General features: G+C 37.2%; 1 protein-coding gene across 2 annotated transcripts in view; it reads left to right on the top strand.

Annotated features, from left to right (window-relative positions):
• The window catches only part of CEP63 (centrosomal protein 63), a 79,811-nt gene that overhangs the window by 29,118 nt on the left and 36,852 nt on the right, over positions 1 to 13,841 (top strand). For both annotated transcript variants that reach the window (XM_068974230.1, XM_068974222.1), the window contains exons 4-6: positions 649 to 744; positions 1,584 to 1,706; positions 7,020 to 7,133. In XM_068974230.1, the coding sequence (XP_068830331.1) occupies positions 649 to 744; positions 1,584 to 1,706; positions 7,020 to 7,133 (333 nt within the window). The remainder of the gene's footprint in view (positions 1 to 648; positions 745 to 1,583; positions 1,707 to 7,019; positions 7,134 to 13,841) is intronic.

Here is a 13,841-nt window from a genome sequence, read left to right as displayed (position 1 = left end):
TAGTAAAGAATCCACCTGCTAATGCAGGAGATACGGGTTTAATACCTGAGTGGGCAAGATCCCCTGGATTAGGAAATGGCAACCCACTCCAGTATTCTTGCCTGGAGAATCCCATGCACAGAGGAGCTTGATGGGCTACAGTCCTTAGAGTTGCAGAGAGTCAGACACGACTGAAGGACTTAGCACAACACTAAATTTGTGGGTAAATCTAAATGAATGTTGACTGTATATAACAAGAGCTTTCAGCCTCCTGGTGTCTTTCTGTCTAATGTTAGTATTCTGTGGTTTGCTTTATAGAATTTATTCTTGACCTCTCATAGATTTTTGTTCAATATTTTTAGATTCCAAGGTTCTTGTAACTTGTTAATTTTTTGTGAGGTTTTTTTTTTCTGCTAAAAAGGGTTAGAAAGAATAAATGAGATAGAGCAAATTTTCATCTAAACCTAGAAATTTTAGAACAATTGCTTATTTTCTATTTTTTGGAAGTGTTATAAATGATTAAATAATTAGGTATTTGACTTCCTGAGAAGTTGTACAGTTGAGAATGTGTCTTTACAGATGAGTACAAAGGTTATTTTCTATTTTTATGTTTCAGGGTAATTGTTTCAATGGTAATAATGAGAAATACTACCACCTCTCTGCTTTTAGATTGGAATGTTGCGTCAGCAGGTGGAAAACCATGAAAAGGTCAAGCAAGAGATGGCTATGGAGTATAAGCAGGAGTTAAAGAAACTGCATGAAGAGGTAAGATTTTAATTCTATTATATATTGTGTAGTTCTGTCTCTTGAACCTTGAGGATTTTGTTAATGAGCTGGTTTCTACTTTATAAAGTGGATATATATATTCCATGGAAGATATTGGGGTAGAAATCTTTCTCTATTCTTAAACCTAGAATTTCGCCTTTTATGTATTTGATGTTCTCTACAACAGTGATTCTAAAGTGTGTTTCTTGGTTGAGTATCTGAAAGAAATAGAGCTATTTTTGTATAATACTATGAAATGCTGATACCAAAAGCTTATGTTAAATGTTTTAATTTTTGAGTTGAGTCAGTAGATTTTAAATAATGGAAGATTCAAAGGTTTCAGAAGCATTTTGGGATAGATTAGAAAGGTAAGAAGATTCTATCAGTTAACTGAATTGTATTCTTCAGATTGGCAAAAAAATACTTTTTGTTCAATTCCGAAGCATTCCCCTCCTGCATAGTGAATATCAGTGTTCCACTGGGGATGGTTCAAGAACCACAGGCCTGGGAGAAAAGAAAAAGAGTGTTTATTTGCTGCTTTTATTGTGAAGATGGGTTGTGGGGCCCCTAAGTGCAGGGCTATTGTATATTATAATAGAAAATTAGACCTTTGTTTTATTTATTTATTAAACTTTTCTCCTTATTTTTTCTTTGACTTTTTTTTTCCCCTCTGGTGTTTACTTTTTGTATGTGGTTTTGAGTTTTGTGTTTTATCTAATGTGCTCTCTATTTTCAGGGATGCTAGTTAGCTCTACTTGTGCTTTCATAATGCCAGTTTGTTTTATCAGCACTGTTTACACATTCTTAAATTCTAAGTCTAGAAATAACTGTGTCTACAGTTAGGCAGACTGAAGAGAAGCTATGAAAAGCTCCAGAAAAAACATGTAAGAGACTTCAGAGGAAATGCCAAAAATCACAGGGAAGATCGGTCTGAAATTGAGAGGTTAACTGGAAAAATAGAGGTATGTTCACAGTACTGATTGGCTTGTAGTGATTGTCAGCCTTCATGTAGGAAGACTCTGTTTCTAATAGTGCTATTTCATGAAGCCAATTTCCTCTCACCTGCAGGACTACCACTGAGCTATTTCAAAGGTGGGAGGGTGTCCTGTCGTCATCTGGTTCCCTGTGGTTACTAGCTATCAGTAGTTCTCAAGAGGGTGATGCCATCCTTTGAGGGCACTGGAAATATTTGAGACATTGTTTTGGTTGTCAGAATGACTGGGTGTGAAACTGGTGAGTAGGGCACAGGAACCAGGGACACTAACATGACTGGGCCTATTCCACATAGGAAAGACCTATTGTACCCCAAATGCCAATACTAAGGAACATTGATAGCAGCTACTGGCTGTCCTCTGTGGGTATTGTCTTTGTTTTATTTATCACCTAACAGAAGGGCTTAGTAAGTGTTAAAGGCATGTGGCTTTTTTGTACACAGTACTTTGCATATCAGATTATTTATTCTTAGTTCCCAGTTAGATATGATAAGTCACTTGGCTCCCTCTGGGCTAACTAAGTTTTTGTTAAGTTTGAGTAACTCCATGATTATTGTATATCTTGATTCCACAGAGGAGTTAAGGAAGCTGAGATAACACCACCAAGAACAGCATGGGGCTGTCACTTTCTCCGCCTTGAATCCACCACTCCTCTCCTCTGTCTTTGCTCTTGGTTCTCAGGTGTACCTAAGTGTTAACCAGGGTCGTCTTTAGTCTCCCAGAGATTCTGATCCAGTAGTAAGGCACGTGAGCTAGGACTCTGCATTTTATCTAGCTTCCCCAGCTGATGTTAATTTGAGAAACATTGTTCAGCATCTTCGTATGATTACTTACAGTGTTTCTACTCAGAGTGACCTGTCACCCACTAATACTGTTATATTATTACTACCTAGAATTTTAATTTCTACTTTTAATATTTTTTTACATCTCAATATTTTTCTATGTTTGAAGAGCTTAGAATCAGATTTTGCTTTCTGTCCAGCATTCTTCACTGGTACCTGGGTTTTTGCAGAAAGCCTCTCATGTTTTTATTCCCCATTACTGCTTCCAGACCATTCTGTTTTCTTTGTACCTCAGAGTCTCCATCTTTGATTTTCATGTCATCAGCATAAACCACCATCCCTGGTGGCTCAGTGGTGAAGAATCTGCCAGTCAGCATAGGAGACTCAGGTTCCATCCCTGGGTTGGGATGATCTCTTGGAAAAGGAAATGGCAATCCATTCCAGTATTCTTGCCTGGGAAATCCCATGGACAGAGGAGACTGGCAGGCTGCAGTCCTTGGGGTCTCAAGAGTCAGACGCAACATAGTGACTAAACAACAACAACAACAACAATGTACATACAGGCAAAATTAGTCATCTTCTGATCCCTGATTACTCCCCTGGTTGATTGTCATTCTCTCCAACATTGTTCTTACCATAATTCTTGAGGATTTTGGTGTCCACAAGGATGATCCTTACAATACTGTGGTCTTTGGTTCATTGATGTTCTTTCCTCCAGAGATATTTTGATCTCCTGTCTCTTTTCCCTTTTCCCATTGCACTTCCTTAGGTGTTGTCACTAGCAATACTTGGAACCCTCCAAGAATCACATTTTTAAGCATCTCATTCTTTCTGACTACTATCCCCGTCTTTTCAGCTTGCTCCCTCTTATTCCTAATGCTCGATAATCATCTGATTCCCCATTCCTTAAAGTGCTTGGATCCGGCCACTTGTCACTGCTCCATACCTACCTCGTGTCCGCACTTACCATTCTTTACCCAGCTTCTATCCCATGGTTACACTCCTTATATTCCCCTTCCATTCCTGTGCCCTCTCTTTTTTTTGTTGTTGTTGCTGTTCAGTAGCTCAGTTGTGTCCGACTCTTTGTGACCCCATGCACTGCAGGGCTTCCCTGTCCTTTACCATCTCCCTGAGTTTGCTCAAACTCATGTCCATTGAGTCAGTGATACCATCCAACCATCTCATCCTCTGTTGCCCCCTTCTCCTATCCTCAATCTTTCCCAGCATCAGGGTTTTTTTCCAGTGAATCGGTTCCATCAGATGACCAAAGTATTGGAGCTTCAGCTTCAGCATCAGTCCTTCCAACACATATTCAGGCTTCATTTCCTTTAGGATTGACTGGTTTGATCTCCTTGCTGTCCGGGAGACTCTCAAGAGTCTTCTCCAGCACCACAGTTCAAAAGCATCAATTCTTTAGTGCTCAACCTTCTTTATGGTTCAGCTCACATCCATACACGGCTACTATGGAAACCAGAGCTTTGACTGTACGGACCTTTGTTTGCGAAGTAATGTCTCTGATTTTTAATACACTGTCTAGGTTTGTCATAGCTTAGTTAGTCACTTCACTTCAGTCATGTCTGACTCTTTGCGACCCCATTGACTATGGTCCACCAGGCTCCTCCTCTAACTTTCGTTAAATCCAGCTTTCTCCCTACTGTCTACCTGTCATTTGTGGCAGATCATGGCTGGAGAAAAATATGATCTTGCTGACTGGCCTCATTTTCAATTTGTGTTCACTCACCTCAGATGGGTCCTCATGCTGTCCAGAATCATATTTCTCTTCACTCTCCCCTTATTTTTCCATAATGACTGTTTCATACTTTCTCTTTTCTTGAATTTTTAACACTTTGCTCCACATCCTCACTTCTGGATAATGACCTTTATATTTCACTGAGAAGACTGAGGCAATGAAAAGATAATTTTCACAGCTTCCAGCCTTTCTGGCTTCCTATTTGCAACTGTTTCCATATACTTTGCCTTCCTACTGAAGGATCTGTCCATGCTCTCCCTGTTCCCTTTCCACAACGCCACTCCAGAAATTCTCCTCCATTCTGCGTCCTTAGGTTCTTTCTCTCTACTGGATATTTTCCACCAACATGCAAATTTTCCCCCTCTTAAATATCCTTTGTTGACCTCTATTTTTGTCCTTTGGATACTGTCTCATTTTGCTCCTTCATTTTATAAAAAATGAAGTTGTTTAACTAAAGTTGTTTAGTCATTTAACTAAATGACTTTAGGTACCTATATTTGTCTCTAGTTCCTTTCCTTCCATTTTTCTTACACTCACTCAGTAAGCCTTTCTCTCCTCTGCAGAAGCTATTGGCATGGAGGTCACCAGTGAAGTCGCATTACTGAATCCTGTGTCCACCCTCATCTTCCATATCCTGTCTGCTGCATTGGACTCAGCTGGATTTGGCTTGGAGAACAATTGTACTTTCCTGGCTTTTCTCCTGCCTTGTTTGCCACTCCTTCTCAATTATTTTCTCTCCCCAGCCTTTTAGCATTGGAACACCCTACGACTGTGCTGTTGTACCTCTTCTTTTTTCTGTCGAGGCTACTCCCTTGGTGATACTATTCAGTCGCATAGTTTTAAGCACTGTGTACATGTTGGTAATTCCTATATTCCTATATCTAGTCTTGACTTTTGGCTACAGAATAATTTCCAACTTCCCATTTTACATCTCCATACAGTATCTAAAGCTGTCTCAAACTTGACATGTTTAAAATAAAGGCCCTGACTTTCTTCTTCCTCATCTTCCAGCACCATTTCTGTTTTAGTTAATGTAACTCCATTCCTCAGATTGCTGAAGCCCAAAAACCTTGGAGTCACCCACAATTTCTCTTTTCTCAGCAAAACAGCCAGAATGATTCTGTTTAGTTTAAGTTAAATCATGTTCTCTCCTATACATAAATTTCCAGTAGTTTCTCTTAAAAGACAAAGTTATCATAATGACTATAGAGTCTTACTGCCTGTTAACTCTGACCTTTCCCTTCCTTTTTTCCCTTTTACTCACTCCCCCACAGCCACACCAATCTTCTTGCTCATCCTTGAACATGCCAAGATGCTTCCATGTCAAGGCCTTGTACTTCTCAGAATAGTATAACTTCATCTCCATCTCCCTGGTGTTTACTTTCATGTTACTCAATCTAACCACTCCTTTTGCAAACTGCAACCACCAACTCTGAGTACTCCATGCTCGATTTCCCCCAAAATGGGTACAGTTGGCTCTCTCTATCTATGGGTTCTGCATCCGTGGATTTAACCAACTGTGGAACTAAAATATTCTGGAAAAAGCAAATTCCAGAAAGTTCCAAAAAGCAGACCTTGAATTTGTTATGCACAAGCATTTATATTGTATTTATAGTTATTTACACAGCGTTTACATTATATCAGGCATTATAAGTAATTAGCAATGATTTCAAGTCTGTGAGAGGATGCACATTAGTTACATGTGAATAACATACCATTTCTTATAAGGGACGTGATCATCTGTAGATTTAGTAACCACAGAGGTCTGGAACCAGTCCTGCACAGATACTGACAGATGACCGTATTGCTATCTAATTACTGTACAATAATGTGTTGCCTGTCTCCCTCCAGTTGAGTGGGGCTAGAATTTTTGTTTGTTTTGTTAAATATTGAATCGCTAGCACTAGAACAGTACCTGGACTATATGTGGTAGAAACAATGAGTAAGTGAATATCAGCTGGTGAACAGTAATTACCTTAAGCTAGCATGCTTCTGGGGTTGAGACTCTTGGAGGACAGTGATAGAAAGGCTGAGTTTCCTTTCCCTTTGATATGCCTCGTTTTCATGAATATTGGGCTCATTTTCTTGATCGTGCAACTTGAAGTTATTATTGATCCATCATTAATTTTGAACTCTTTGGCTTTGGGTTATAGATATCTGTTAAAATTTAATACAGATTTTTTTATTATTCATGTCTTTATAGTTCTGTTGAGATAATAAAAATTTGGATATCAAAGGATACTGTGTTAACTGAATCTGTCTGGTTCCTGAGTTTTAGGCTCTGATGAGAATTGGGCTCCCCAGGGATTTATCTGAACATTTGTTTGAATCTGTTCAGTTCCTGGGTTTGGATATCAAGAATTTGGGTAGTGAGTGATAAGTATAATCATATTTTGAAATTTTCATTATCTTAACATCAGTTTTCTGAAAAATCACTAAAAATTATAACAACCCTTAGGTGGCAGCAGATCTTTGAAAATCATCTTGAATCCAGTGTTTAGTATCTGTGTTTCGTACTCTTCACCATTAGTGTGTTAAATTTAGAAAGACAGATATCCAGAGGCACAGTATGTAAGGAATTTAGTATTACTCTATAGTTCTATCAGTTAAGTGAGTAATGGGGCTCCTGCTGTGGAGAAAGGTGCATGTGTACCCAGGGACCTGGGGAAAAATTAAAGTAAAAGTGAATCTGGAAGGTGGTGACAGCAAGGGGAAGCACTTAGAAGTTAAGTACCTTAATTGCCTCTTCAGGAATTTCGTCAGAAATCACTGGACTGGGAGAAGCAGCGCTTGATTTATCAGCAACAGGTGTCTTCTCTGGAGGCACAAAGAAAGGCTCTAGCTGAACAATCAGAGATAATTCAGGTAAGTTTAAGACATCTTTGGAATAATGAGAGGCGGAGAGGTTTTAGTTAAATTTGAACCAGCTTAAAAAATGCAGCGCCGTGTGCTCACCGTGCTCACCCCATCCTCACGCCCGCTGCTCTTTGCTCGCTGCTTTCCTTCACTGGTTCCTTTCTCCCCCACTCGGGCTCACTCTTGTTCTCTCAGTCTGTCACTGAGTTGCATTCTCCTGCTCACTCCACGCTTTCATTTCACTCTCCCTTCCTTTCTCTTTCTACCTCTGCTCTCCATCTCCTTTTCCATTTCTTTCTGGCTCTGACTTATTCTGGCTGTTTCTTGCTCTTGCCTTGGCCCCACTTCTGTCTGTGTCTTGTTCCATCTCTGATAGCTGGGGGTGCCATAGCTGAGGTTCTCAGCCAGGGAGCTTTGGCCAGTCAGCCTGTTTGAACACAAATGCTGAAAGATTTATGCTAACAAAAAGCAGTATCTTTGTGGGAACAGAGACACTTTTTACAACATTACTAGAAACTTTTTTAATGAAGAACTGATGGCTTAAGCAAAACAAAAAATTAGCTACCTAATTTAGGAATTTTCTTCTTGGAGCATATTCAGTTTGTTTGCTTTTTCAATTAAAAACCAAGATCAAAAGGGAAGTGAACATAGAAGGTAATGAATATTTATGACCATGGGGTTAGAGAGAGTCAGATATGACTTAGTGACTGAACAACAACAGCGATGTGCTAGACACTGTCTCAATGCTTCTTCTAAGTGTAGTTATCTAGAATATGTAATTATATGTTGTCTGTTTAATATCATGATAATTTGTCAAGGTTGGTAGAAATCTCAGTTTTATAGAAGAGGGAATTACCAGAGAAATTAAGAAGAGCTAGAGGGACGAATTAAAAAAGGTAAAAAACAGTCTGCATTATTTGCTGCTCCAAGTCTTAGTAATACATTGGCTTTTAATCATCTACCCTGAAATATCAGTGGGCTAATAAACTGCCATGAATGGCTCTGCTGCTAGTGACTCCACTCAGAATGGCGCAAGGGGCCCACAGCAATCTAAAGGATCAAAATTATTTACTAGGCTGCAGCAAGCTGTGCAACCAGCGTGGGCCAATAAAACCCTGGAAGTGTAGACCAGAGTTTTCTTTATTTTTACCTGAATGCTAAAGCACTGTACAAACATAAATAGCTATAAGATATTATAGGCTTCAGATTGGCAAAAAAGAAAACTGAGTCCTAGTTTTTAAGTTCTCAATTCTTCTTCTATGTAGTATGCTTATTGTTGGTCGTAGATCCTTTTTTTAATTTGCTATTGTGATTACTGAACATAATTAAGGCTTCATTGTTAGAAAAAAATGAGATTTTTATTTACCATAATTCAGCTAGAGCTAGAGTAAGAAGCCTTTAAAAAGCCAACATTTGTTTTCTGTATTTGAGCTCTTCTGATAGTTTTGTTCAAACTAAAACTGCTCTGATTAAGGAAAAACTGTTACTTTTATGTCTTTCTCCCTTAGCAGTACTTGCTGGTCCTCATTTTAAAAAAAGTTCTTAAAAGAAATTTCTATATACCCATTACCCAGCATTAATAGTTACCATTTTGCCAATCTTAAAAATTGGTGGTAAAAAGTATTAAAACATACAGTTTTAACCATTTTAAAGAGTACAGTACAGTATTAACTATATGTCCATTTTTGTGTAACAAATCGCTAAAACTTTGCAACTTACAAGAGTAAGACTCTATATTCATTGAACAGCAACTCATTTTGCCAATTTTGTTTCATTCTTCTCTACTTTTTTTGGCTGAAATATTGCAAAGCAAATTATAGATATTATCTTATTTCCCAGCAGGTTTTGACTTAAAAAAATTAAACATACCACTGTCATGTTAACAGACTAAAACACTTCTTAAATAATTTAATATCTAATCTTTTCAAATTTCCCAAGTTGTGTGAAATAATGTTTTGAACTCCACTTAAGGTTGAAACATTGTATTTTGTTGATAAGTGAATCATCATTGAACAATAAGAGTAGAAAACTTTGTAGATTGGATAAATGGCTATCAATAGCCAAATGCATGCTTTAGTCCTGTCTGACTCGTTGTGACTCTATGGACTGTAGCCCACCAGGCTGCTCTGCCTATGGGGTTCTCCAGGCAAGAATACTGGAGTGGATTGCCATGCCCTTCTCCAAAGGATCTTCCTGACCTAGGGATTGAACCTGTGTTTCTATTGTCTCCTGTGTTTGGCAGGCAGGTTCTTTACCACTAGCGCCACCTGGGAAGCCCTTAACAGCCACACTTACCCCCAAATTAAAAAAAAAAAAATGAGAAAAAATTTTTTCTTTTATATTTTTTAACATCTAAAATTGGAGTTCAGGGAATTCCCTGGCAGTCCAATGGCTAGTACTCAGTGTTTTCACTGCTGTGGGCCTCGGTTCAACCCTGGTTCGATAACTAAGATCCCACAAGCTGTCTGGTGAAAAAATAAAAGGAAAAGTGGAGTTCCAAATAACTTTTCACCCTTTGAGTCATATATTTGCTTGAGTTTTTTTGTTTTTGTCAGCTATTAAAATGACATAAAACATGTTCATTTTAGAAAACTGAGAAAATGAGAATGAAATAAAATCACTCATAATTCCATCCTTTAGAGATTTACCATAATTAGCATTTGCATGTAAATTTCTTACTTATTCTGTGCTTGTATGCAGTGTACATTGCATTCACGTACATTTGATAGGAGAAACTATATGTGTGTATGGGAATGGAGGAATAGTTGCAAACTTAAAAAATTACTGAAAATAGCAAAAAGTTGATAACTGTTGAAGCTAGGTGATGAATGTTTAAGGGTTCATCATCTTATTTTTCCCATATTTATACACCTATGAAATTTTCCATGAACATAATGTAAAAATGCAAATTATTTGCTTACAATGTGACAGGCAGTATGCTAAGCATTTTACAATATTTTATTTAATTTTTACCAGTTAAAAATTTTTCTCTTTAAATAAGACATGTCAGCAAATATGAGTCATAATGATTGTATAGAAGCTTAGTCTACCATTAAATGCCTTAATTCATATAACCAATATTTTGTTGTAGAAGTTTTAGGTTTTTATTTTTTTCACTCTTAAGTAGAGCTTGGGTGAACATCCTTATTTAAATATTTAGGTGTTTATGTCCATTTATTTTCTTAGGAAATGGCCCTAGAAATAAGATTACTGCATCAAAGTAGTCATACATTCTTAAAGATTCTAATGCATATTGTCAAAGTACTCTTCAAAGATGTACTGATGCACACTTTTCACCAGCAGTGTTTGAGAATGTATGTTTCCTCACACTTTCTCATTATTGAGCACTATTATTTATTTAAATATTTATTTTAATTTCCCCTACTTTTAGGCTTGTCTATGCCAATCTGATAGGTGGAAAAAAATGGTGTCTGATTATTTGTTTTAATTTGCATCTTTAATTATGAATGAGGCTGAGCATTTTTTATCTACCTATGACTTTCCATTCTTTTGTAAATTCTGTCCCTTGCTTATTTTTAAAGAATATTTATATTATACTATGAAAGCGCTCTTAATATATACACTGAATATATTAACTCTTTGCTGTTTTGTTGCAGTTGTGTGTGTTTTCCCAGTTTACCTTAATTTTGCCTAGTAATTTTCATGGAAATACAGTTGTTTTACAGACAATTTTTAGAATGGGTTAAGTCTATTAATTTTTCTTTAAGGTTTTTATCTTTGCTGTCATAGCATAAAGACTTACATAAGCCAAGATTTCTTCTAATGCTTTATAACTTCTTGTTAATATAGTTGATCTGAAAATTCTTTTGGTACAAGGAATTTGATAGAGATCTATATTTTTTTCCAAATGGTTATCCACATAATTTGTTGTCTGTTAACATTTTGAAAACTTTGCAGAATGATTCTAAAATTCATGTGGAAGGATAAATGAATTAGGTACCAGGGAACATTTTTTTATAAGGGTGATGTTTGTTCTATCAAACATTAAAATATATTAAATTTAAAAGTACAGTTGTTAAACAGTTGTAAGTACTTTATTAGATGCAAAGACAGAGTGATGGTTATATAAGCGTAGGAAAACATCAGAATAATCACTAAAACATAAGGTCATTTCTGTTTAGAGGGCAAATAATCACTTGCCACTTTCCCTCCTGTCCAAATAATACAGTGAGTCAAAAGGAAACATTCAGGGAAGTCTTAGAGAACATTAAGAACATTTGAAAAAAATTAGAATTTTAAGCCAGCTCAGAACGTAAAATATTTAGCTTATACGTGGTATGTGAGAAAAGTAAAGCCTGCATAGTATATGTTTTCCTTTTGAAGTATTTAGATGGGCTATGTGATATTGTTCAGATTTGAATATATATTATATTTTTAAAGGCACCATTTTCCTTATGAAAAAAAGATGATCCTAACACAAATGTTAATCTACTGTCTTGGTAGAATTATCATATACTTGATTGAATTGGCTCAGATTTACTGTTTAAAAGTTTATGATGACAGAGACACAGTAGTGATACGGTCTTACTGGGAGCTATACCTCTGATGGGCTGTCTTCCAAGATGTTTCTTTAGTGTAAATGCTGCAGAGCTGTTGTCTGCACTGACATGTTTGGAGTTTACTCTGATGGAGAGTGTGGTAAAAACTGAAGCCTACAGTGGCATAACTTCATTTTGGGGTTCTTTGGAAAATTAAAAAAAGAACACTTGCTGCTTTGTATCATATTCTTCTCAGTAATCTCGCTATATGGAAAAGTTATTTTCTTGAAGCCCAAGGATTATATACCACAAACCCAAAGGAGGATTTGAGTTCAGTCCCCAATCCCCAGCCTTTTCCCTATTCTCACACATTAGCTGCCCACCCTTGGCTGTTATTTTTATCTCCATGACATAAATTACTTTCTTAATTATTTCTTTATTTTTAATCACCTCTTTTGTGATTTGTATTGTTGAAGTAATTCCACCCACTCTATTAGAATGGTAAAGAATCTGCCTACAATGCAGGAGACCCATATTTGATCTCTGGGTTGAGAAGATTCCCCTAGAGAAGGGAATGGCTACCCATTCCATTGTTCTTGCCTGGAGAATTTCATGAATAAAAGAGCCTGGTGGGTTGCAAAGAGTCAGACACGACTGAGCAAATAATACACACACATGCTCCACTAGAATAGTTAAAATGCTATATGTTATATTAATAAGAGAAAGCTCTGGTTTTCAAAAAAATTAGTGGCAGTGGCTAGTGGGGAAAAAAAGGCTTAAAAATATGTTGGCTTTAAGATACATCTAACACTAGATATTTAAGAGAAGTAATCATTTTATAAAAGTTTATATTTTTCTTTCTGACTTTTCATATTGGAAGAGGTAGTCTTAAGATATTCTAGTGTAGCTCTGTCCAATAGAAATATAATATGAACCACCTATGTGTAAAATTTTCTGGAAGTCACATTAATAAAGTAAAAAGAAACAGATAAAATTAATATATTCTATTTATCTCTGTTTTGTTGTTCATTTGCTCAGTCGTGCCTGACTCTTTGAGGCCCCATGGACTGCAGCACACCAGGCTTCCCTGTCCTCCTACAGCTTCCCACTATCTCCCATAACTTGCTCAAACTCATGTCCATTGAGTCTAGATGCCATCCAACCATCTCATCCTCTCTCGTCCCCTTCTCCTCCTGCTTTCAATCTTTCCCAGCATCAGGGTCTTTTCTAAAGGGTTAGATCTTTGCATCAGGTGGCCAAAGGATTGGAGTTTCAGCTTCAACATCAGTCCTTCCAGTGAATATTTAGGATTGATTTCCTTTAGGATTGACTGGTTTGATCTCCTTGCAGCCCAACGAATTCTCAAGAGTCTTCTCCAACACTACAGTTCAAAAGCATCAATTCTTCATCACTCAGCCTTCCTTATGATCCAGCTCTCACATCCACCATAAATAACTACTGGAAAAACCATAGCGTTGACTATATGGATCTTTGTTAGCAAACTGATGTTTCTGCTTTTTATTATGCTGTATAGGTTGGTCATAGCTTTTCTTCCAAGGAGCAAGCATCTTTTAATTTCGTGATTGCATTTACCATCTGTACTGACTTCGGAGGGCAAGAAAATCACTGTTTCCATTGTTTCCCCATCTATTGAAGTTATTGGACTGGATGCAATGATCTTGGTTTTTTGACTGTTGAGTTTTAAGCCAACTTTTTCACTCTCCTCTTTCGCTTTTATCAAGAGGCTCTTTGGTTATTCTTCGCTTTCTGCCATAAGGGTGGTATCATCTGCATATCTGAGGTTATTGATACTTCTACTAATCTTCATTCCAGCTTTTGTTTCATCCAGCCCAGGATTTTGCATGAGGCACTCTGCATATCAGTTAAATAAGCAGGGTGACAATATACAGCCTTGACATACTCCTTTTCAATTTTGAACCAGTCCATTTTTCCATGTCCAGTTCTAACTGTTGTTTCTTGACCTGCATATAGGTTTCACAGGAGGCAGATAGGTGGTCTGGTATTCCCATCTCTTGAAGAATTTTCCACAGTTTGTTGTGATCCACACAGTATAGTCAATGAAGTAGAAGTAGATGTTTTTCTGGAATTCTTTTGATTTTTCTGTGATCCAGCAGATGTTGGCAATTTGATCTCCAATTCCTTTGACTTTAAAATCCAGCTTGAACATCTAGAAGTTCATGGTTCAGGTACCGTTGAA

This window comes from Capricornis sumatraensis, chromosome 1 (assembly GCF_032405125.1).
Source record: "Capricornis sumatraensis isolate serow.1 chromosome 1, serow.2, whole genome shotgun sequence".
Taxonomy (NCBI): Eukaryota; Metazoa; Chordata; class Mammalia; order Artiodactyla; family Bovidae; genus Capricornis; species Capricornis sumatraensis.
This window is presented reverse-complemented; position numbering and strand designations above follow the sequence as displayed.